General features: G+C 39.5%; 1 protein-coding gene across 3 annotated transcripts in view; it reads left to right on the plus strand.

Moving 5' to 3' along the window:
- Positions 1 to 24984, plus strand: part of LOC122549889 (cationic amino acid transporter 2) — a 165533-nt gene that overhangs the window by 112711 nt on the left and 27838 nt on the right. For 2 of the 3 annotated variants that reach the window (XM_043690093.2, XM_087988467.1), the window contains exons 6-9: positions 3574 to 3796; positions 6736 to 6875; positions 21142 to 21244; positions 23983 to 24197. In XM_043690093.2, the coding sequence (XP_043546028.1) occupies positions 3574 to 3796; positions 6736 to 6875; positions 21142 to 21244; positions 23983 to 24197 (681 nt within the window). Of the gene's footprint in view, positions 1 to 3573; positions 3797 to 6735; positions 6876 to 10813; positions 10951 to 21141; positions 21245 to 23982; positions 24198 to 24984 lie in introns of all 3 variants that reach the window. The other variant, XM_087988470.1, reaches the window with a different exon arrangement.

Below are 24984 nucleotides of genomic sequence, written 5' to 3' on the forward strand. Positions count from 1 at the left end.
GAATTGATCTTCTGTGTGCAGTTAAATTTCCAGACCAGCTCGGCGAACAGAACCACAGCAACGAGCACCCGAGCTACAAATCTTCTCACAAACTTTGAATAATTTGTTAATTTTCGTGTTTATTAAGATGAATGTATTTGGTGTTACAGAACTAAATGCTTTGGAACATAGAACAGTACAGCACAGTACAGGCCCTTCAGCCCATGATGTTGTGCCGAGCATTTATCTTAAGCTAAGATCAACCTACACATCCCTCAATTTACTGTTGCCCATGTGCTAGTCCAGCAGTCGCTTAAATGTCCCTAATGTCTCTGACTCTACTGTTACCGCTGGCAGTGCACTCCATGCATCCACCACTCTCTGCATAAAGAACCTATCTCTGACATCTCCCCTTTGCCTTCCTCCAATCACCTTAAAATTATCACCCCTCCTGACGGCTATTTCTGCCCTGGTGAAAAGTCTCTGGCTATCTACTCTATCTATGCCTCTCATTACCATGATTTGGAGATGCCAGTGTTAGACTGGGGTGTACAAAGTTAAAAATCACACAACACCAGGTTATAGTCCAACAGGTTTATTTGGAAGCACTAGCTATCGGAGCACTGCTCAATACCTCATTACCTTGTGTACCTCTATCAGGTCACCTCATTCTTCCTTCTCTCTAGTGTGAAAAGCCCTAGCTCACTCAGCCTCTCTTCGTAAAACAAGCCCTCCAATCCAGGCAGCATCCTGGTAAATCTCTTCTGCACCCTCTCAAAAGCATCTCCATCCTTTCTATAATGAGGCGACCAGAATTGGACACAGTATTCCAAGTGTGGTCTAGCCAGAGCTTTGTAGAGCTGCAGCAAAACCTCGTGACTCTTAAACTCAATCCCCCGTTAATGAAAACCAAAACACCATATGCCTTCTTAACAACTTGGGTGGCAACTTTGAGGGATCTACATATGTGGAACCCAAGATCCTGCTGTTCTTCCACACTGCGAAGAATCCTGTGTTTAACCCTGTATTCAGCATTCAAATTTGACCTTCCAAAATGACTCACTTTGCATTTATCCAGGTTGAACTCCATCTGCCCCTTTCAGCCCAGCTCTGTATCCTGTCAGTGTCTTGTTGTAGCCTACTATAGCCCTCAACACTATCTACAACACCACCGACCTTTGTATCATCGGCAAACATACTAACACACCCTTCCACTTCTTCATCGAAGTCATTTATAAAAACTACTAAGAGCAGAGGCCCAAGAACAGATCCTTGCAGGACACCACTGGTCACCAACCTCCAGTGGAATACTTTCCATCCACTACCACTCGCTGTCTTCTTTTGGCCAGTCAATTCTGTATCCAGACAGCAAAGTGTCCCTGTATCCCATACCTCATACCTTTCCGAATGAGCCTACCGTGGGGAACCTTATCAAATGCCTTTCTGAGATCCATGTACATCACATCCACTGCCCAACCTTCGTCATCTTGTCTCGTCACATCCTCAAAGAACTAAACAAGGCTTGTGAGGCATGATCTACCCCTCACAAAGTCATGCTGACTAGCTTTAATCAAACTATGTTTTTCCAAATAGTCATAAATCCTAGCTCTCAGAATCCTTTCCAGTACCTTGCTTACCACAGATGTAAGATGTAAGGTCTGTAATTCCCAGGAATTTCCTTATTCCCTTTCTTGAACAGAGGAACAACATTTGCCCCCCTCCAATCAGCCGGTACTACTCCAATGGAGAGTGAGGATGCAAAGATTATCACCAGAGGCGCAGCAATCTCATTCCTCACTTCCTGTAGTAACCTTGGATTGACCTGATCTGGCCTGGGGACTTAACTACCTTGATGCTTCCCAGAAGTTCCAGCATATCCACTTCCTTAATATCAATCTGTTCAAGCCTACTAACTTCGTCCATGGTGTTCTCACTGTCAACAAGGTCCCTCTCGCTAATGAATAGTGAAGCAAAAGATTCATTCAGGGCCTCCCCTACCTCTTCAGACTCCAGGCACAAGTTCCCTCCACTATCCCTGATCAGCCCTACCCTCTCTCTGATCATTCTCTTATTCCTCACGTATGTGTAGAACAATGTTGGGTTTTCCCTAATCCTTCCCACCAAGGCTTTTTTGTGCTCCCTCCTAGCTTTCCTCAGTCTCTTTGAGTTCTTTCCTAGCTACCCTGTAATCCTATAAAGTTGTGTCAGATCTTTGCTTCCTCAACCTTAAGTAAGCTTCCTTCTTCCTTTTGACAAGAAGCTCCTCTGCTCTTGTCATCCAAGGCTCCTTCGCTTTATCATCCTTTGCCTGTCTCAGTGGGACAAAGTTATCCAACACTCACAACAAGTGCTCCTTAAACAGCCTCCACATTTCTGTTATGCATTTCCCATAGAACAATTGTTCCCAATTTATACTCCACAGCTCTTGTCTAAGAGCAGTATAATTTCCCCTCCCCCAATTAAATACGTTCCCATCCGTCTCCATAGCTATGGTAAAGGTGAAGCAGTTATGGTCACTGTAACTGAACATGCTCACCCACCGAGAGATCTGACACCCACATTTAAATTTATGGTGATTTTGTTTTAAGTCAGCATCCATTAAGTACTAGTTGAGACAGCATAAGTATGTTTCTCAGAAACTTTCAGTTTTAAATTTTTGACTATCAAAGAACATGAAAATATATTTTAATTTTGATTCTTTAAATTATGATGAAAATTCATGTAATTTTAATGTTGAAGTAGTTTAAATTCTGGAGTGTATCACTACAATCTGTCTTACAATTTAAGATCTGCATGTAATTCTGTTTTTTGTTACAGTGCAAATGTATGCCCTCAGAACTTTCTTCTGTGTTACCTCTACACCAACAAGTGCCCCATTTAATAATTTATGTCTACTTTATTCATTTTGAATATAGTTATGTAAAATAAATACATCCCAACATGAATTGAATTCAGGGTGGCACAGTGGCTCAGTGGTTAGCACTGCTGCCTCACAACACCAGGGTCCCAGGTTTGATTCCAGCCTCGGGCGACTGTCTGTGTGGAGTTTGTACATTCTCGCTGTGTCTGTGTGGGTTTACTCCGGGTGCTCCGGTTTTCTCCCACAGTCACAAAAGATGTGCAGGTCAGGTGAATTGGCCATGCTAAATTGCCCGTAGTGTTAGGTGCATTAGTCAGAGGGAAATGAGTCTGGGTGGGTTACTCTTCAGAGGGTTGGTGTGGACTTGTTGGGCTGAAGGGCCTGTTTCCAACTGTAATCTAATCTAATTATATTGACTATTAATTTATGTTCCAAATATCATAATACTTGGGCCTATTATATTAGGGCCTTTTAAACAGTCACATCAGTAACCAGGGGTAAGCTGGATAAACTATAACTATATCTTAACCTTGAAAATCCAGCCCTAAACCATAATTTGCAATCTATGATTTGTCTGATTGAGACCAGAAATTAACCTTTCAGTAAAACAGAGCAGGAACAATTCTGAGGAATTTCCTGGGTCTCCTTTTTCTATCGCCAACTTACCTAACAAAACTCAACTTACCAAACTAATTGTTTGCATTTGAGCCATATGATATTCTTTGCCATTCCAGGTGAAGAGGTGAAAAATCCTCAAAAAGCTATTCCCATTGGGATTGTAACTTCACTTTTGGTTTGCTTCTTGGCATACTTTGGAGTTTCAGCAGCTCTGACCCTCATGATGCCTTATTACCTACTGGATGCAAGAAGTCCACTTCCTGTTGCCTTTGAATATGTTGGCTGGGGTCCTGCAAAATACCTGGTGGCAGTGGGATCTCTCTGTGCATTATCAACAAGGTATGAAAAAATAATCAGTTTTATTTCTGAACAGAGGAATTGGAAAAATTTATCTTGTACTATCCTAAAAAGCACACATTAGATGCAGAATTTTCGTTCTGATGCCCTCTTCCAACTGAATGATCTTAATGTAGGACATGTTTTACATAATATTGAGTTGTTTCATAGTTGATCACCATTAGTTGGGATGATTGTTTAATGAAGAAAGAGAATATCTTTAAAGTTTTAATTTAATTGTAGTTCTATTAGAACATTTTATCTTGTTCCAACCTTCTATGGCCTCTGCCACCATGATAGCTGGCATTCTTTATTGCCTCAGCATTATATTTAGATAAATTTGATCTAACAAACCTCCTACCTTCACTAAACCTATCCATTTTCTACTCCAAAATCTCTATGATCCCATGACCATATTTGCAAGGCCACCTCTTTGTCCCAATCAGATCTTTCATTCTATTTCTTTCTGCATCCACTGCTGCAATACATGTTTCATGTAGTCACTAACTACTGCACTTTCATTTCAGGTTATAGTCCTATCTCTATTAGAATAACTTTGCAACTGTCCAAAGTTTCTGGTTCTACTCAACTTCCCCTTTCTGTAAGAATGCCATGTAAATTGGTAAATTAAAAGCGGACCAGATTCCAGTTGAACCCCATGCCAGATGGGCTGCTGAGACACATATGAGCCACTTTAGGCAATGCTTCATGGAGAGTTGATCTTACAACAGAAATATATTTCTTGTAAGAAGTAAGGCTGCCACCAGTATTCACCTTTCTTTTCAGTGTTGAAACAGAGGTCTGAGGGCTTATAGCCAGCTATTGAAATGACATGATCCAGCCTTGGTGGAGTAATTTTCTCAACTCTTAAACACACTCCTCATTATGCATTTTGAAGCCTGGAGTATGGGGATCATCTGGTAGATCACTGTTCAGTCACAACATGAAGCAGGTTAACAGGATCAGTGACACTTTCTGTGTGGCACAGGCCATCCCCACCAGATTACTGCAGTCCCAGAGGTTTGGGAATAGTGAATGTGCAGGAGAACTTCTAGGGGGTATTCATCATGTTAAGGCAATGGCTTTGAGGGAGCCTTAAGTTTTCAATTGTTATCCTGGGGTATGGCTATTCAGTAGTGATGTTCAAAATATTCTGGGCATGCTTTAAATTTTTGCTGCCATAAATTAGGGGTTGTGGTTTGAACTTCCATTATATGCCCGCTGCCTGGTTTTCTAATCCTTTGACTTCAGTGGCAAAGAAAATGAAGTGGTAGGTGTAATTGGTAGCTTTCCACCAAGGCTGAGTTGATAGTCTGTCAGTGAAAGATAAAATCTACCACTGTACCATTAATTTTATATGATACCAGTTGCATTTTTTTGACATTTTGTGGAAACCTTGCAGATAAAATGTTTGTGAAATCATTAAAGGCAATTTCCAAAATTTCTTAGCATGCCGTGTACTACATTTCTCTACCTCTACAGCTGAATTGAATCAAATCAAATCAAGTGAATAATAATTAAGTGATTACACTGTAGGACTCTACATAACTGTTGCCTGTTTGAGCAAATATTAATCATATTTGGCCACCTAAAGTTTGTCAAACATACTCAAGTGTTTATTACAGTAAACTTAGAAATTTAATGTTAAATAAAGTCATGGAAAAGTCATAGTTCTGAATTGCATTAACATGGACGGAGTTTCCCTGGAACCATACAGCTAGCATTGGTGAAGACACATCATGATAAAAATTTCATTTTTGTTTCTTTAATCTTTTATTCACTAAAGGTTAAAAAAAATGTCCTAGGAGAATGTTTGTTTATTTCCCAGATTAGTGTACTCTAAACAATATTGCATTTCTGATCCACCCAACAGATTAATATCATAAACTGAGAGGAGTAGTACTGTTAGGCAGTGTCTCTTGATTTCCAACCACAACTTTGTTGGAATAGCTGAAGAAATGGTAATAGTAGCTGTAACTATTTCTCCTGGCATTCAGCTGAAACTATACTGGAAGAAATTAATTCAATAATGTTGGTTTAATTCCTTGGCTTTTGCTGTCATCTCATGAAACTTGAGACCTTTACAAAATATGAGCCCAAACAGACTGGAAGCCACCAACATTTTGCCTAAGCAATTATTATGTACAAGTCTAGACACAAGTGCTGCATATTAATTTATCCTGCAAAGGCATCATCACATCCTAACAGAATTATGTTGTGCCCTGATATCAATTGATATATGTACCACCCTTGCCTTCCCCATAGCATAGACAAGAATATTAAGGCTATTTTAGAATAGCAGTTGAGATCACTTAGCCTGATATAGGCTGGCAATGAAATTGGAATCTGTTGTTTGGAATGTCTGAGAAATGGATGAGGGAGCATGTTACCCACAAGGGAAGCATGACCCAGTGGTATTGTCACTGCACTGTTAATCCAGAGACCCAGGTAATGTACTGGGGACCTGGGTTTGAATCCAACCGTAGCAAATGATGGAATTTTAAATTAAATAAAAATCTGGAATTAAGTGTCTAATGGTGACCATTACTGGCGGAAAACCACATCTGGTTCATGAATGTCCTTTTGGGGAGGAAACTGCCATTGTGGCCTGGATGTGATTAAGGATGGGTAATAAATGATGGCCTAGCCTTACCCAGCAATGTCTACATCCTGTGAATGAATACAAAAAAAAAGGATCATTGTGGAATTCAACATGCCATATTTTGATGTTATAATACTCTTCTGCATTAATTATTAAATAATTGTAATTTAATTTAGGGAGATAAGAATTTCATGGATTACATAAACCACTCCTCACTGTTAAAGGAGAATTTGAGAGATTATGTAGAGTCCTAAAGTGAATGTTAATTTTTCATTAATATACTGCGTACTAGCTGTGACTCTGACTTGCGACGTTCTGCATGTCTTTGCTCTTCATTCAGTCTGCTTGGTTCCATTTTCCCCATGCCCCGTGTAATCTATGCTATGGCTGAAGATGGGTTGCTTTTCAAAGTTTTAGCCCACATCAATTCTAAGACGAAGACGCCAGCTATTGCTACAATGTCATCAGGTGTGGTTGCAGGTGAGATTTTATGGATGGATGGATGGAAGAAGGAAAGTAAAGATGGATTTTATCTGAAATAAGCAAATGTAGAACAAAATTGTCACATGGTCAGTGTGTTAATTCTTTGCTGAGTTAAATTAAGACTCTCATTCTCATTTTCTTTGCCACTGGCACTCTGATCTCTATCTGTTCATGGGCTCCCACATTATTTTAATTAAACTCAGTAGAAGTTCAAGGAAAAGGATCTCATTTTTTGAGCCTTCTGGACTCAGTGCTGGGTTCAGCAATTTCCAATCATAGCTGTTGTCATTTTGTTTCTACAGCAGCACTTGCTATTGCATGGACATCTTATGGATCCATTATGCTTCTTCTTTTGTATCACTTTCATCCCTTTTTGCATTGCACTTTTGTCACCTAATGTTCTTACTTGCTACATCATCTCCAGTCTTCCTTTTATTTGACCCTACCCTTCCCCCTTTTTCCAGTTTGATGAAACATCCTCAATATAAAACATTGGCCACGATTCAAATTAAACAGATTGAAAACACAATGGGGTGGCCACTAGCAGATCAGGAACCAGCGAAACAGGCTGTACAATGGTCCTTTAACTCAACGGTGATATTAGCATCTCTCTACTGGTTTCCAAACCAATCACTGCTTTAAAATCATCCAGCAGAGAATGCAATTTGATAACTGTGAGATTAGATCCAGTCTTTTGCTCCAGTTGCTCTGATGTTCATGACTAGTGCACAGTAAAATAAACTATCTATTATAAAGATCTAATCTGGTTTGAAAGGAGGTATTTATTCTGTATGTTTTACCTTTAAGAACCCGGGTGAAGCAAGTGGAGATTTGTCACCTCAGACCAAGGTTTATATTCAACCCAGGTTGATGGTGTTTTTCTTTTGGAGTACTATGTACCTTCTGGTCACCCTGCTAAAGGAAAAATGTTCAGAAAAGATTTGCCATGATATTGTCAGGACTGGAGGATTTTAGTTATAAGGAGAGGCTACATAGGCTTGGATATTTTTCACTGGAGTGTAGGAGGTTGAGGAGTGACCTTATAGAGATTTATTAAATCAGGAGGGGCATAGATAAGGTGAATAGCAACATCTTTTCCCCACGGTGACGGAGTTCAAAACTAGCGGGAATATTTTTAAGGTGAGAGGAGAAAAATTTACGGACCTGAGGGCCACCATTTTAACATGGAAGATGGTTCAATTCTGACATTCTAAACACATTTAGACAGGTATATGAACAGGAAAAGTTTACAGGGATAAGGACCAAACGCTCGCAAGTGAGACTAGTTTGGAAATTTAGTCGGCATGGATGAGTTGGACCAAAGGGTGTGATGTGTGCTGTATGCCTCTATCTATGACCAAAATGGGATTAAAATTGACTGAACTGGCTGTAAAAAAACAGTTTTGCTTATCTATGCTGCATACAAGGTAACCTGACAGCCAAGAAAACAAAAACAAATTTGGATGCACACTATTCAGTAGCTTCCAAATATATAAGTTAAGAAGCTGGGCTTTCTGACCTAAGTCTGAGAAACAAAAGTTAAAAATCAAGATTAAGAAAATGTTTTTTAATGAAGTAATTATTTGAGATGTTTACCATACAGGCATATGGACTAAATGGATATGGACTAAAACCAAAAATCAGGCCACAAAATGTTTCTATGAAATAATTTATTTGAAATAGTGCTTTCATCTGACAGATATAATCAACAATTCATTTAACTTATTTCACATAATTATTTTATTTGACAATTTTACCCCCACAAATATGAACACAAATACCTAAACTGATACAAACATATAATAGGAGAAAATGAGGTCTGCAGATGCTGGAGATCAGAGCTGAAAATGTGTTGCTGGAAAAGCGCAGCAGGTCAGGCAGCATCCAGGGAACAGGTGAATCGATGTTTCAGGCATAAACCCTTCCTGAAGAAGAGCTTATGCCCGAAACGTCGATTCTCCTGTTCCCTGGATGCTGCCTGACCTGCTGCACTTTTCCAGCAACACATTTTCAGCACAAACATATAATACTCAAGATTATTTAATTAAAAATTAATTTTTGTAACAGGTTTAGTTTCATTGCCAAATCTAGTTTGATGTTTGATAATCATTCTCCACATCTTCAGAGTCACTCTCAAAATCATCAAGATCAAAATCTATTTCCTCAATGTTTGTTATACTGAGTCAAAGCCAATATCTATGCTATCACTGTACATTTTCAGTGTCATTGTCTCCATTTTCAGTGTTAAATGTCTTCCTTCTTGAACCAACATAAAGTTTTCTTATTGATCTTACTCTTGAACCTTCCTCATAGAACTGACCATATGAAAACTGTGGGAATTTCCGATGATCCATGCCACTGTGAGGCTTTGACCTTGTGCTATTTTGATTGAAATTGCAACATCTTCTTTGATGATAAATTGTAATTCCTAAACTGAAAAGAGTAGGTTGGGGTGATTGGAATTGTCAAAATAAAGATATTTTCATTATTGTATTTTCATGTTATGAGTATAGCTTCAAAGCATGAGGTAGTATTTTCTTACTTACTAATCTTGCATAATATAGGGACTTCAAGGTTTCTTAACAGGATACTGTAATTGGAGCACACACTTTAAACAATAAATTTTCATGAGGTTTGCCTGATATTATCAGATATTTAAGAAACTCGTCAGAGTATTTTGTAGCATCACCAGCCTTCGAGTGCAGTATCAATTGATTTGTATGATGCTTCTTCCTCTGGAATTTCTATCAGCAACTGTTCATTAATTTTATCTACATATTTTTGGAGCTAAAAGGTCCATCCACCTAACCCATCAACATTTTTGATATTTAAGTTTGATGTTTGGGAAAACTGCATTCTTAAATTCCTCTTCATTTGTTATAAGTATTCTCAATCCAACTGGGATTGCAATTTTGTTTAAAAATTAGGACCAAAAGAATTTGACTGCTTCTAATATCCAGTTACAAATGTGCAAAAATCACCAAATTCCCCATCTTTTGAAATGTGAACTCTCATATTTAATGTTTCAGTGCAACTCCAAAGAAGCTCATTCAGCCTTGCTTAAATTTTATCTGCTGTTGTTCCTGTGACATTACTGAGAGAATTCACCACAGGTCCCTTTGAGAATCAAGAAAAGGCCTCCCAAGTATGTCCTCAAGATTTTTCACACATGGCATTATTATAAAGAATATCTTAACATTGTGGCCTTTGCTGAACCTTTCTCAATATTGCATGATGGCATCTCCTCATTTTATGTATTAAGTGGCAATTTAAAGGTAGCAAGAGCTGTTGTACCTCCAATCAAGCATATAAATTCAGTTCCTGAGAAAGCTGCTGCTAATGCCATATGCCTTTGTGATCAAGTTCTGACAAAGGTTAAGGATATGATTGAAGTTTTTCCTGTACTACCAGATGCATCTATGGAAATCATACTGCAACACTGGTTGAATTATACCCACTTAAGGTATCAGCAAGTGGTGACTAAAAGTATCATACCATCAAAGTTGACTGATATTAGCCCCACAGACCTCTGAAGAGGTTGCCAACATTAGCAAACAAACAGTCAGGTATCTCAGTTGCTCATCTCAGCCCACTATCAGCAACCTAAAGTTCAACATTACAAATACGACCAAAAATTGTCATTTGTGTGTAAACCCTTGAAGATAACTAATGTGGGAAGAGAAATCATTTGTATTTTGCATTGGAACTTAGTCTTCTAAATTATAGGTTAAGCAAAATTGTTAATCAGGATCAGATAGAGAAAGTTTTATTCTCTGTATTAACGTTATGTACAATAATGCGCAAAAAAAACTCATGAAAGATATAAAAGTGACATGACCGTTGACTTTGGCAATTCTACATTTGCTTAATGTATCCATTACAAGTACATTGCACTGAATATGTTTTTATTTGAACTTTGACCTTTTTCTTTTTAGCTTGTTGGGGTCTATGTTCCCTTTACCCAGAGTTCTGTTTGCAATGGCACGAGATGGTTTACTGTTCAATTTTCTGGCAAAAGTGAGTAAGAGGCAGACACCAGTTGTTGCAACACTGGCATCAGGGGTCATCGCTGGTAAGCTGATGCAACTTGTCCCTTCCCCTGATGGGACCTCATCTGTCGATAAGCATGCCTGGGCTTGATGTACTGTTCCCTGAAGCATGCTGAGTGCTGGTGCCTTCGTGAATCAGGTGGTTAGGATTGTATTGCAAATGGGTATGCCAGGTTCTAAAGAGCAACAATTACAATCCTGTAGAAGAAATTTATAGTTGCAGACATTGTAATCTCCTTCTACATTTTGTAAGCGGATTAAAAAGAAACCTTGGCATTTGCTTAAAAGACTCCTTGAGAGTGCTTAATTTCATGAAATTGACATATCTCTGAAAGGGATGTATTTTTTATTTTCATAAAATGCTTACAAAAGGAACCTGGCACACCTAGATTCCAGTGGCAGTTGTTCACATGGATATTAAACAGTGATGTTGAGATGAAAATATGGCCTTGTATAATCCACCAGTGTATTCAAATCAAATCCAACTCCTAGCCCCCACAAAACTAGTGTCAAGTCATGTTTTTACACTGACCCCATTGTGTCTATTCTGGAGTGAACTGATGCTGATATGAAAGTGTATTGCAATTCCTTTTCTTCTAATCTCTTTAGAATCTGACAAATGTTAATAATTCTATGAGACATTAATTCCAGGGATTTGAAGGCACATGGTTACTTTTGATAATATTTAACTTCTAATGCTATATCTTGTGATATGTAACTGAGCCAGATTAATGACTTTCATAATGTTGTCATTTCTCCGTATCCGTGAGGCTTCCATTCCTGAGAATCCCCCCAAATGATTAAATTCGCAACTGCAGAATTTGTTAATAGGTTAAAATAGTCAAAAATATCATGGATTTGGGATTTTTGCCTGCAGATGTTGATTTTTTGTTGTGACTTTTTGCGTAGATAGACGAATTTTTAATTTGTGATTTTGCAAATATAGAGGATTTATGGGGCTTTTACAATAAAAACAAAACACTGTAGATGCTGGAGATCTGAAATAAAAACAGAAGTGTTAGAGAAACTCAGCAGGTCTGGCATCAGCTGTGGAGAGAGAAACAGAGTTAATGTTTTGAGTTCAACGACGATTCTTCTGATCTTGTCACCCTTGCTGAGAGCATTGCTCACTGTGATAACAACTTCCATTTGTGCAGCATCGTCAAAATAGTAAATTATTCCATAAGGTGAAAATGTAAGTTGACCTTGAAAAGAGATATTCAGAAAGGTGAGTTACAAAGTTAGGTTACAGAGTTAGATTTTAAGCAGGACCTTAAAGGATAAAAGTGGTATGCAGATAGGGTTAGAGTTAGCTGTAGAGGCCAAGATGTTTAGAGGGAGTTTCAGAACATAGGGGTCAGATAGCTGATGGCACAATCAATGATGGGACAAAGTGAGTGGGGAATGCAGAAGGAGCCAGAGTTGCAGGGACACTGACCTCTTGGCAAGTTTTAGGCCTGAAAGAAATTGGAGATGGGGGAAAGAATGATAACTATTTAAACATGAGCTGAGGAATTTTAAAATGAAGCTTGAGGATCGGAGCTGATGTCAGCCAATAAGCAGCAAAGTGGTAGGTGAGTGGAATTTGATATGAAACAGGTAGCAGAGCTTTGGATAAGCTAAAATTTACAGGCCTGAATCAGTTTTCATCCCAAGGAAATTGTAATTGATGCAAAAGCAAGTAAGTGATGCTGAAGTCTTTCAGAAGCTACCAAATGAGAATTGGTGAGGGTGGCACTTCTGATGCAGCCCACAAGATTCCATACGGCTGACGCTTCAGAAAAGTAACAGTCTATAGGATCAAAGGTTGTAATTGGATCCAAAATTGGCTCAGGGAGCAAAGGGTAATGGTCAGTAGATATTTCGATGACTGGATACTTGTTTTCAGTAGAACTCTACAGGGTCAGTACTAGCTTCCTTGCTTTTATATATATATATATTAACAATGATTTTGGACTTAAATTTAGGTGGCATGATGTAAAAATATTGTGATTAATACTAAAATTGTTTGAATGCTTAATAGTAAGAAAGAAAGCTTGTTGGCTGCAAGAAGGCAACAGTGAACTGGGGTAATTTGGACAGGAAAGTGGAAAATGAAATTTAATTTTGAGTGGTGTGAGGCAATACATTGGGGGGGGACAAACAATAAGGGAATAAACAATAAATGAGAAGATATTGAAAGTTTAGAGAAACAGAGAGATCTTTGAGTGCAGTTTGTTATGGATGGTGGAGATAATAGTGGAATAATTTTCCCTTTTTCCTTACATCTTGTTTCTACAATGAGATGAGGTTATTACACCAATCGTACCAGAAGAGAGCAGACGATGAGGAAGGCAGAGAGGAGACCGGTGCAAGAGACCCCGGGGGAAGTACCTGTCACGAACAAGTTGAATCTTTTGGAAACAGTAGAGACAGATGACACTGCCAGTCCGCGAGGTGGCCAGGTCTGTCAAACAAACATTGGCGTGGAGACAGAGCGGAAGAGTCGGACATCACACAGAGCCGTGGTAATAGGGGACTCCATAGTGAGAGGAACTGACCGGGGTTTTTGTGGCAGCAGACGGGATTTAAGGATGGTGTGTTGCCTTCCTGGTGCCAGGGTAAAGACATCACAGACAGAGTGCAGGAAATCCTCAAGGACCAAGGTGAAGAGCCAGAGGTGGTGGTACATGTCGGCACAAATGATGTTGGGAAGAAGAGGAGGAACATACTACAGCGGGACTTTGGAGAACTAGGAAGAAGGCTGAAAAGCAGGACTTCCAAGGTGGTTATCTCCGGTTTGCTTCCAATTCCTCGGGCTGGTGAGGCCAGAAACAGGGAGATAATGGACTTGAACGTGTGGCTGGGGAACTGGTGCAGGAAGCAAGGATTTAAATTCTTGGATCACTGAGGTATGTTTTGTGGTAAGCATAAATTCTACAAGAGAGATGGTTTGCACCTTAATAGGTTAGGGACCAGCATTCTAGCAGGCAGGTTTGCTACTGCAACACAGCTACATTTAAACTAAGTAACGGGGGGGAGGGGACAAACTGGATGTTTAAGAAGGAAATTGGAGGGAAAGTTAGAACAAGGGAAGTCAAGAAAGACAACTGTATCAATGAGGCAGAAAACTCAGAAAGGGATCATGCTGTAAGGTTGAGTGAAATAGGAGTTGATGGGAAGGGTGAGGGCAATAACAAATTAAAAATACTATACATGAATGCACGAAGCATTAGAAATAAGATGGATGAGCTTGAGGCTCTTTTGGAAATTGGCAGATACGATATTGTGGGGATAACTGAGACGTGGCTTCAAGTGGACAGGGCCTGGGAAATGAATATTCAAGGCCACAGGTGCTATCGTAAGAACAGACTGACGGGCAGAGGGGGTGGGGTGGCCATGTTGGTAAGGGATGATATTCAGTCCCTTGTGCGGGGGGACCTAGAATCAGGGGATGTAGAGTCAGTGTGGATAGAGCTGAGAATTACTAAGGGTAAAAAGACCCTCTTGGGAGTTATCTACAGGCCCCCACACAGTAGTCTGGATGTCGGATGTAAGTTAAATCAGGAGCTGAAATTGGCCTGTCGCAAAGATGTTACTACAGCTGTTATGGGGGATTTCAACATGCAGGTAGACTGGGAGAATCAGGATGATATTGGACCTCAAGAAAGAGACTTTGTGGAGTGCCTCAGAGATGGATTCTTAGAACAGCTGGTGCTGGAGCCGACCAGGGAGAAGGCAATTCTGGATCTGGTATTGTGCAACGAACCAGAATTGGTCAGGGACCTCGAAGTGAAGGAGTCATTGGGAAGTAGTGACCATAATACAATAAGCTTCAAACTGCAATTTGAGAGGAAGAGGGTACAATCGAAAGTGACAATATTTCTGTTGAATAAAGGGAACTATGGAGCTACGAGGGAGGAGCTGGCCAAAGTTCAATGGTGCAATACCTTAGCAGGGATGACAGTGGAGGAACAATGGCGGATATTTCTGTGTATAATGCAGAAGTTGCAGGATCAGTTCATTCCAAAAAGGAAGAAAGATCATAGGAGGAAGCATGGGTGGCCGTGGCTGATGAGGGAAGTTAAGAAACATATAAAGTTAAAAGAGAAAAAGTATAACATAGCAAAGATAAGTGGGAAAACGGAGGACTGGGAAGCTTTTAAAGAACAACAGAGGATTACTAAGAAAGAAATATGCAGAGAAAAAATGAGGTACGAAGGTAAACTGGCCAATAATGTAAACATAGAACATAGAAGAATACAGCGCAGTACAGGCCCTTTGGCCCTCGATGTTGCGCCGATCCAAGCCCACCTAACCTATACTAACCCACTATCCTCCATATACCTATCCAATGCCCGCTTAAATGCCCATAAAGAGGGAGAGTCCACCACTGCTACTGGCAGGGCATTCCATGAACTTACGACTCGCTGAGTGAAGAACCTACCCCTAACTTCAGTCCTATATCTACCCCCCCTTAATTTAAAGCTATGCCCCCTTGTAATACCCGACTCCATACGCGGGAAAAGGTTCACACTGTCAACCCTATCTAACCCCCTAATCATCTTGTACACCTCAATCAAGTCACCCCTAAACCTTCTTTTCTCTAATGAAAACAGCCCCAAATGTCTCAGTCTTTCCTCATACGATCTTCCTTCCATACCAGGCAACATCCTGGTAAACCTCCTCTGCACCCGTTCCAGTGCCTCCACATCCTTCCTATAGTATGGCGACCAAAACTGCACACAATATTCCAGATGCGGCCGCACCAGAGTCTTATACAACTGCATCATGACCTCAGGACTCCGGAACTCAATTCCTCTACCAATAAAAGCCAGTACGCCATATGCCTTCCTCACCGCACTATTTACCTGGGTGAAAGGAGGATAGTAAAAGTTTTTTTAGGTATGTGAAAGGCAAAAAAATGGTTAAAGCTAAAATTGGGCCCATGAAGACAGAAACAGGGGAATATATTACAGGGAACAAAGAAATGGCAGAAGAATTAAATTGGTACTTCAGATCTGTGTTCACTGGGGAAGACACAAGCAATCTCCCTGAGGTAACAGTGGCTGAAGGACCTGAACTTAAGGGAATTTATATTTGCCAGGAATTGGTGTTGGAGAGACTGTTAGGTCTGGAGGTTAAGTCCCCGGGGCCTGATGGTCTACATCCCAGGGTACTGAAGGAGGTGGCTCGAGAAATCGTGGCTGCGTTGGTGAGTATTTTCCAGAGTTCAATAGATTTGGGATCAGTTCCTGCAGATTGGAGGGTGGCTAATGTTGTACCACTTTTTAAGAAAGGTGGGAGAGAGAAAACAGGAAATTATAGACCAGTTAGTCTGACCTCAGTGGTGGGAAAGATGCTGGAGTTTATTATAAAGGATGAAATTATGACACATCTGGATAGTAGTAACAGGATAGGTCAGAGTCAGCATGGATTTATGAAGGGGAAATCATGCTTGACTAATCTTCTGGAATTTTTTGAAGATGTAACTCTGAAGATGGACGAGGGAGATCCAGTAGATGTAGTGTACCTGGACTTTCAGAAAGCTTTTGATAAAGTCCCACATAGGAGGTTAGTGAGCAAAATTAGGGCGCATGGTATTGGGGGCAAAGTACTAACTTGGATTGAAAGTTGGTTGGCTGATAGGAAACAAAGAGTGGTGATAAACGGCTCCATTTCGGAATGGCAGGCAGTGACCAGTGGGGTACCACAGGGATCAGTGTTAGGACCGCAGCTTTTTACAATATAAGTTAATGATATAGAAGATGGTATTAGTAATAACATTAGCAAATTTGCTGATGATACTAAGCTGGGTGGCAGGGTGAAATGTGAGGAGGATGTTAGGAGATTACAGGGTGACCTGGACAAGTTAGGTGAGTGGTCAGATGCATGGCAGATGCAGTTTAATATGGATAAATGTGTGGTTATCCACTTTGGTGGCAAGAACAGGAAGGCAGATTACTACCTAAATGGAATCAATTTAGGTAAAAGGGCAGTACAGAGATCTGGGTGTTCTTGTACACCAGTCAATGAAGGTAAGCATGCAGGTACAGCAGGTAGTGAAGAAGGCTAATAGCATGCTGGCCTTCATAACAAGAGGGATTGAGTAAAGAAGCAAAGAGGTTCTTCTGCAGCTGTACAGGACCCTGGTGAGACCACACCTGGAGTACTGTGTTTAGTTCTGGTCTCCAAATTTGAGGAAAGATATTCTGGCTATTGAGGGAGTGCAGCGTAGGTTCACGAGGTCAATTCCTGGAATGGCGTGATTACCTTACACTGAAAGACTGGAGCGATTGAGCTTGTGTACCCTTTAGTTTAGAAGACTGAGAGGGGATCTGATTGAGACATATAAGATTACTAAAGGATTGGACACTCTGGAGGCAGGAAACATGTTTCCGCTGATGGGTGAATGCCGAACCAGAGGACAAAGCTTAAAAATATGGGGTAGACAATTTAGGACAGAGATGAGGAGAAACTTCTTCACCCAGAGAGTGGTGGCTGTGTGGAATGCCCTGCCCCAGAGGGCAGTGGAGGCCCAGTCTCTGGATTCATTTAAGAAAGAGTTGGATAGAGCTCTCAAGGATTGTGGAATCAAGGGTAGAGGAATCTTTTAAACCTTTTTGACTGTTGACATTTTCAATAATAAATACAAAGCAAGTTCTTGAGTAAGTCTTTAAACAAAAATAAAACACCAGTTTTATTTATACAACCTCCAGCAATATAAATGTAACAAAACACACGAACTTTCCTCACACATTCAAAAACACAATCAGCTAAAGGTGGATTAGAGAGACCGAACATCCAGTTAAACTATTAACAATGCAAAAAGTATATTGGGTTCATACTTAGCCTTTTAAAGGTGTACACTGAGCAGCCCTGGAAAAATTCACCTTTATAGTTCTTTGGAGTAAAATGGGAGTTGGCAATCTTTGGACTTCCAGATAAGATTATAGCAAAGTTACTGTAGAAAACAAATTAGTCCCCCTCACGTTGCCTGAGTTGACTAGTTGTTAGTCAAAGCTCTGTTCTTTTTAGAGTCGAGAGTGTGGTGCTGGAAAAGTACAGCAGGTCAGGCAGCATCCGAGGAGCAGGAGAATCGATTTTTCGGGCAAAAGCCCTTCATTCCTGATGATGTTACCAGCACTGGATGGTTTGAGTTATGAAGAGAGGCTGGATCGGCTGGAACTTTTAAAACTGGAGCTTGGGATGCTGAGTGGTGACCTTAGAGGTTTATAAAATCATGAGAGGTATGGATAAGATGATGAGCAAAGATCTTTTCCCTATGGTGGGGGAGTTCAAAACTAGAGGGCATAGGTTTAAGGTGGGAAGGGAAAGATTTAAAAGAGACTTGAGAGTCACTTTTTTCACACAGAGTGGTGCATATCTGGAATGAACTGCCAGAGAAAGTGGTAGAGGCAGGTACAGTTACAATATTTAAAAAAAAACATTTATACAGGTACATGAATAGGAAAGATTTAGATGGATATGGGTAAATGCAGGCACATGGGTCTAGTTTAGTTTGGGAAACCTGGTCAACATGAACGAGTTGGATAAAAGTGTCTATTTCCATGCTATATGACTGAATGTAGCAGGATTGGTCATTAAAGAGGTTAAGAACGCAAATAGGAACTATAAGAGCAGAGAGATTGTGCTAGGTATACATAAAATATTAGTTTTATCAAGCTACAGTAGTGTGTAAATTCTGGTTTCCATATTACAAGAAGAACATGATCACTCCAGAGACTGTGTGAAGGAGATTTACAGAGGGTTATTATCAGACTGAAGAATTTTAGCTAAAAGAGAATTTTGGATATGCTGATGTTGGGCTTGCAACCTGAGGGAGTTTAGGAGAGATGTAAATGAGTTGTACAGAAGCTTAGATAGAGTGGATTAGCAAAAAACAACAGCATCCCTTAAAGAAGCCAATAGTTTGCAAGGATATCGATTTGAAATAATTTTAGAAGAATCAGAGGGAAGTTGAGAATTGTTTAACATCCAGAGGATGAAGGAGGTCAGAATCATACTAATGAGAAGGTGGCATAGACAGAAACCCTCATTCTATTTAAAAAAAATACTTGGAATATTCACTTGAATTGCTAAAACTAACAAAGATATAGGCTAACGGCTAGAAAATTGGATTAGACTCTGAAGTTAACCTCTTAGAGCAACTTTACACAGCAGTGGGCCAAATGGCCTCCTTCAGTGCTAGTTTTCTATATTTATAATTAGAATGTGCTCTGAATAACAATAGCCTAAGAGGAGCAATTTAGCTGAGAAAAATAGTAAAATAGTGAAAAGCTCTTCCATGTCACAATGATCCATTTTGAATAGTTTAAGTGTGAGAAAAAGATATGGAAAGACATAGCTTAAAGAGTCCATCAACACTGACCCAGCTTATCATCAGTGATGCATGTGCTAACATCTCGGCTTCGCTGCCTCACCACCATCTACATCAGACCCAACCAGTGTTGAAGTCAGCACTCTTCAGGTGCCATCTTTTGCCACTGGATCGATTCTGCTCCACTATCTCCTCGCTTCCATCTGCACCAGACTCCGCAACATCAGAGTCACAACTCTCTGCACCTCATTGCTAACACCATGATGCCCTTCCACTGCTATCAGTGCCAGATCCAACCAACGACAAAGCCAGCGATTCCTTGGCAGTTCTGAAGAAGGTTGACTGGACCCAAAATGTTACTCTGATTTTTCTCCACAGATGCTGCCAGATCTGCCTGAGATTTTCCAGCAATTTCTGTTTTTTAGTTTCTGATTTTCAGAATCAGAATCCACAGTTCTTTCGGGTTTTTGTTTAGTATAAAAATGGAACACCCTGACCAGATCCTATCCTCATTTTCATTTCTCACAGTATAGTTTAACCAATTAATGACTGTTAATTGTAGTATTCCTCTTTTGTTTTTAATTTGCACTTTTTTCAAGGAGCATTTACGATTTTATTGGAGGGTCTATTTAATGTAGAAGGGGAAGTATGTTGTGTTCTGTGTAGAGGTTACATTGTCTTCATATGGAGTTCCTTGATCAGGAAGACTTATATGGCTTGCAAATTTCAATGAATTAGGATAAAATAGTTGAAACATCTGGTTTAATTTCATTTCTCATGTTTTTCTGAAGTGCTCATTAAAATTATGTGAAATAAATTAGTGGACTAGAATTTAATGAAGTAATTAGAAAAATTACGATTGGTTTATTGTGAGCACAGTGATGTGGGTGCATTTTGTATTTGCTTTAATATTGTTGTAGCTAAGTGTTGTCATATAGTGTAATTTGACAATATAGTTATAACTTTGCAATAACTGTATAAATTAGAAGTTTCTGATTTCCAAGTTAAGGTATATTTGTTTCTCAAGTTTTAAAATTATTTTCATGGCAGAAGACCAGCTTAATTTCCAATCCATATTTGAATTTTTCAGACATACCAGTTTTTTCTTGGAATTCTTTCTGGATGGGATCCACATTTTAATCTCCGTCACTGTTTCAATTTACCTATGAATAAAGGCCATACGAGAAAATCTAAACATGATTGGGGATTTTTCGCCTGAAGTTTAAATGTGTCCTAATGTTTGCTAATTATTGGTTGCCTCCAAATACCATTCATTCTATCTTATTTATCAATTGTAGCACTGATATTAACACTTTCAAATGTGTTCATTTAATGTCTTGTCAATTAACCTGTGAAATGTTTAATTTACTATAGTATTACTTGATTAGGGTTCAGGATATAATCTACTAACCAGGAAGGAGTATAGATAAAACTCATATTGTGTGCTTTAATTGAAGCTTCATTATTTGCATGCAATAGTCCATAAAATTAGTGATTTGTATATTTAAAAAAACAGACTGTAGACCTAAATCATGACAAGTTCTGTGCATTTTTTTATGTTATTAACTTTTTAAAGAAGAGCTTTCTAATATTGCACAGCAATTGTGAAAGTTAGGCTAAAATGACTGATACTTAAAAAGTACTGAAGAACACTTAACAGACTAGCACAATATTTGTCTGCCTGCACTTTTACTAGAGGTGTTAACTCATGTAAAATGAAAGGATTGCTACCTGCATTAAAACAGTTGTTAAGAATGTTTCCTGAGTATGCTAATTGATCATCCATTAATATTAGCAACATGTCATTTTAGACTTGTATATATTCTCCCTCATAAATTACAGGCTTCTTTTGTTTCAACATTACAGCTTCACATCCTGTTGATTTCTTTTGCAGCTGTCATGGCATTCCTCTTTGATCTTAAAGCCTTAGTGGATATGATGTCTATTGGGACACTCTTGGCATATACTCTGGTAGCAGCATGTGTACTCCTCCTCAGGTAAGTATTTATGCCTCTGTGAATATCTCCTATTTTACACCACTGTGATCAAGACATTCTGATTTATATGTATCAATGAGTCATGCCAAGTTCATTTTTAGTTTATGGAATTGTTTTTATTTTTTGTGAGCAAGATCCCCTTTGGCAAGAAAATGTTCCTTGTTTGCTCAGCTAATTGACCTTAAAGGTAAGTCAGAAGCAACATCCATTCACAGGTTTGATGCTCTTACAGCATCTTGCACAATGTTCTGGCTATCCATATAACCTCTCACTCAATCTTATACCAAAACAAAATGATGGTGAAATAACAGCACAGAGGCCTGTATCCTGTTACCAAGTAAACCCTTATTTACTTGTGCATAGTACACTGGTTGTGGCCAGCCAGCTAGGAGTCAGTCACCAGAACTGAGGATATTCTAAATCTGCTGTTTATGTATTTTTTCTCTTTTTTTATATATTTTGTTTTCCTTTTTCACTCTCCAACACTACTGACAAACAACAGCAGTGCTTATTTATCCCCAGCACCCATGTCATGTGCATGTAGGCGTAAGACACAGTGAAGAAAATTTTATTTATATTCCACCACTAGGAAGGAAAAAAAACACCCAGATGGTCAGTGACAAGCAGTGCCCTTCTCATCAAGGGCAATGCCGAAGTGGGGTGGGAAGGGATTAAATCAAAATAGAATTGGAGGGAGAAAAAACACTCCACACCCCATGGTGCCCACCTCTTCCTAAAGACCTCAAGTATTTATAGACACCACCCACTCCTTTCCAAGGCTGCCTGAGCCTGAACATAACCACTGAAGAAGGGCAAGCAATCAGCCATAATGACCCCCTCAAAGGCCCACTGATTCTCCTGGTTATATTGGTCAGCCAGGGCTTTCCTGATTGGTTGAGATTCACAACACCAATCAAGGGTCTCATAGTCAACAAGATCCACCTGGTTCCAATCACTACATCCTTCCCCCACAAGGTCTGGGGATATAGGCCTGGTCTTTTTCTTGTAGCTTTTCCTGCGACACTTTTGCCCTAGCTTTGATTCCTCTGGCTCAGGCTCTGACACAGGTAGCGTGTACTGGACCATAGCCCATCTTTTGCATCTGGAGCATCTCAGGAGAATTTCCTCCTCTTCTTCCAGCTGTAATGGTATTGAGATTGCATCCATCTCGAACTGAGGCTTCCTTAGCACTACATGAAGGGGGAGAACCTATGATTTTTGACAAGCCTTTTAACAGATATGTTTTGTTGCTGCCAGTTTGTGAGGTGACAGCTTTCAGATGATGCACGTGTTTGTTCAGGACTGCATTACCTACCTGAACTTTATAAGTCACAGGACCTGACCTTGCATCAACCTCGCCTCGTATTCATACAGTGCCATTCCATTGTTCCGGCTTCATCCCCTAAATTAAATTGTTTCAATATTGACTTAAATATGATTCAAGATAGAAAATAAACTTAACATAATTAAAAAAAAGCCACAAGGGCAATTTCTTTAAGGTGCCAGAGGATCATAGAGTCATAGGAATGTACAGCATTGTACATTGACCACACTGACCAGATATCTTAAATTAATCTAGCCCCATAGCCACAACATGACCTCCCAACTCCTATACTCAATGCACTGATTAATAAAGGCAAGCGTATCAAACACCTTCTCCACAACCCTGATTACCTGCAACTCCACTTTCAAGGAATTATGAATATGCACTCCAAGCTCTCTTTGTTCAGCAACACTCTCCAGGTCCTTACCATTAAGTGTATAAGTCCTGCTGTAATTTGCCTTTCCAAGATGCAGCACCTCACATTTATCTAGAGTAAACTCCATCTGCCACGTCTCAGCCTATTGGCCTATCTGATCAAGGTCCCATTGTATTCATTTGCTGTCTACCAATTTACATGTCATCTGTAAACTTACTATATCTATTATATTCACATCCAAATCATTTATATAAATGCCAGAAGGTAGTAGACCTAACACTGATCCTTGTGGTACACCGCTGGTCACAGGTCTCCAGTCCAAAAAGCAACCCTCCACCATCTGTCTCTGTCTCCTACTTCAAGTCAATTTTCGTATCCAAACGACCTGTATTCCATGTGATCTAATGTTGTTACTCAGACTACCATGAGGAACCTTGTTGAATATGTTACTGAAGTTCATATAGATAACTTTCACCACTCTACTTTTATCAATCCTTTTTGTCACTTCTTCAAAAAACTCAATCAAGTTAGTGACAGTCAAGTTAGAGTGTCTGATTCTTCTGGAACTGTAACCATCACAAGCTTTTTGAAAGAGCATAGAAGGAAGAATTAAAACTAGGAGTGATCCTATTTATATTTTAAATGACTGATTACTCGGTTTACATTGTGAAAGTCAGATTACTTTCCACTCGTACTCCTATTGGGTGATAAGTATCCTTGATGATATTCATTGAGAAATCTGTAATATTGATTTTGTTCAGCTGGTTGAAGATGGTATTGAAATTAAATGAAAAGTACAAAAGAGCACACCATTTGATTTCTGGGGGATATTGTGATACAGTGGTAGTGTCCCTATCTCTGAGCCACCAGGTCCAGGTTCAAGTCCCACCTGTTCCAGAGGTGTGTCATAACATCTCTTTGGAGGTTCATTTGAAAATATCTACACTCTGGCTTCTATTTGTAGAATCTAGATATGTACTTTTCTTGTTTTCTTCACTAAACTTAAGCTGTTTAAATTTTCTTTTTAAAACTTGCCAGGTATCAACCAGATTCACTCTATACAAGACAAAAATGCTCTTCAGAAAGACAGAACCTCACAGCTGAGGATGACACTGAATTAGATGAAAATGAATCCGATTCCCATATGACCATACTCAAAAGTCACGACTTCACCTGTTCATCATTGCTGAATCCCTCTGTGATCCCAACAGAACAAACATCAAGTGTGGTGTATGGTTGTGTTGGACTTCTAGGTAAACATTGAAAAGCATTTTCCATTATGAAGTCATGTTTTTCTGTACTGTCGACTTGCAGGAAATGTAACTAATTTTGTTACAGTATTCTGTCAAAATTAGTGATTTTAAATAATTGTTGATCAAGCCAAACTTATAAAAAAGACAAGCTACTAAAATTTGGGAATGGAGTTCTGCCCTGGAGCAATTGCCATATTTTAGATTAGAGTGATGCTGGAAAAGCACAGCAGGTCAGGCAGCATTTGATGAGCAGGAAAATCGACGTTTTGGGCAAAAGCCCTTCATCAGCAATTGCGGTAGTGCAGAGAGTGGAACATAAGGGCAGATTTGGGTTCTGCTCGGATTCCATCTTATTGACAGCATCTTGGGAAATTGTTAAGAAGAAGCAGGATCTTTCTCCTCCACTAAAATCCTATCTCTGTTCTGATGTCCCTACCCATTCCCTGCTCTAGTTACACACACATCTGTAGAGGTGTGCAAGCAATGGTGGGGTGAGCATTGTTCTGTTTCTACAATAATCTTGCACTTACTCAGGCACCCTAATCTTAATTAAAGTTAGTATATGTTCCATTTTCAAAATACTTTAGAGGAAAGAAAGACAAAAATATATGTGAAGGTCAATGCTGGTGCACCTTTAAGGAAAAATTGCTTACAACATTTCTCCAGCCACAGATTCATCTGGTCTATTCTGCTATTCCTCATCACACAAGCATTTAACACTGGGAGTAACCCTTTGATTACTACCTCTTAAGGTCCTGCTTTTTAATTTATTTCTTAGCTTATGGAA

Source organism: Chiloscyllium plagiosum, unplaced genomic scaffold, assembly GCF_037043375.1.
Source record: "Chiloscyllium plagiosum isolate Xiang-an unplaced genomic scaffold, Cpla_swu_hap1 HiC_scaffold_1, whole genome shotgun sequence".
Taxonomy (NCBI): Eukaryota; Metazoa; Chordata; class Chondrichthyes; order Orectolobiformes; family Hemiscylliidae; genus Chiloscyllium; species Chiloscyllium plagiosum.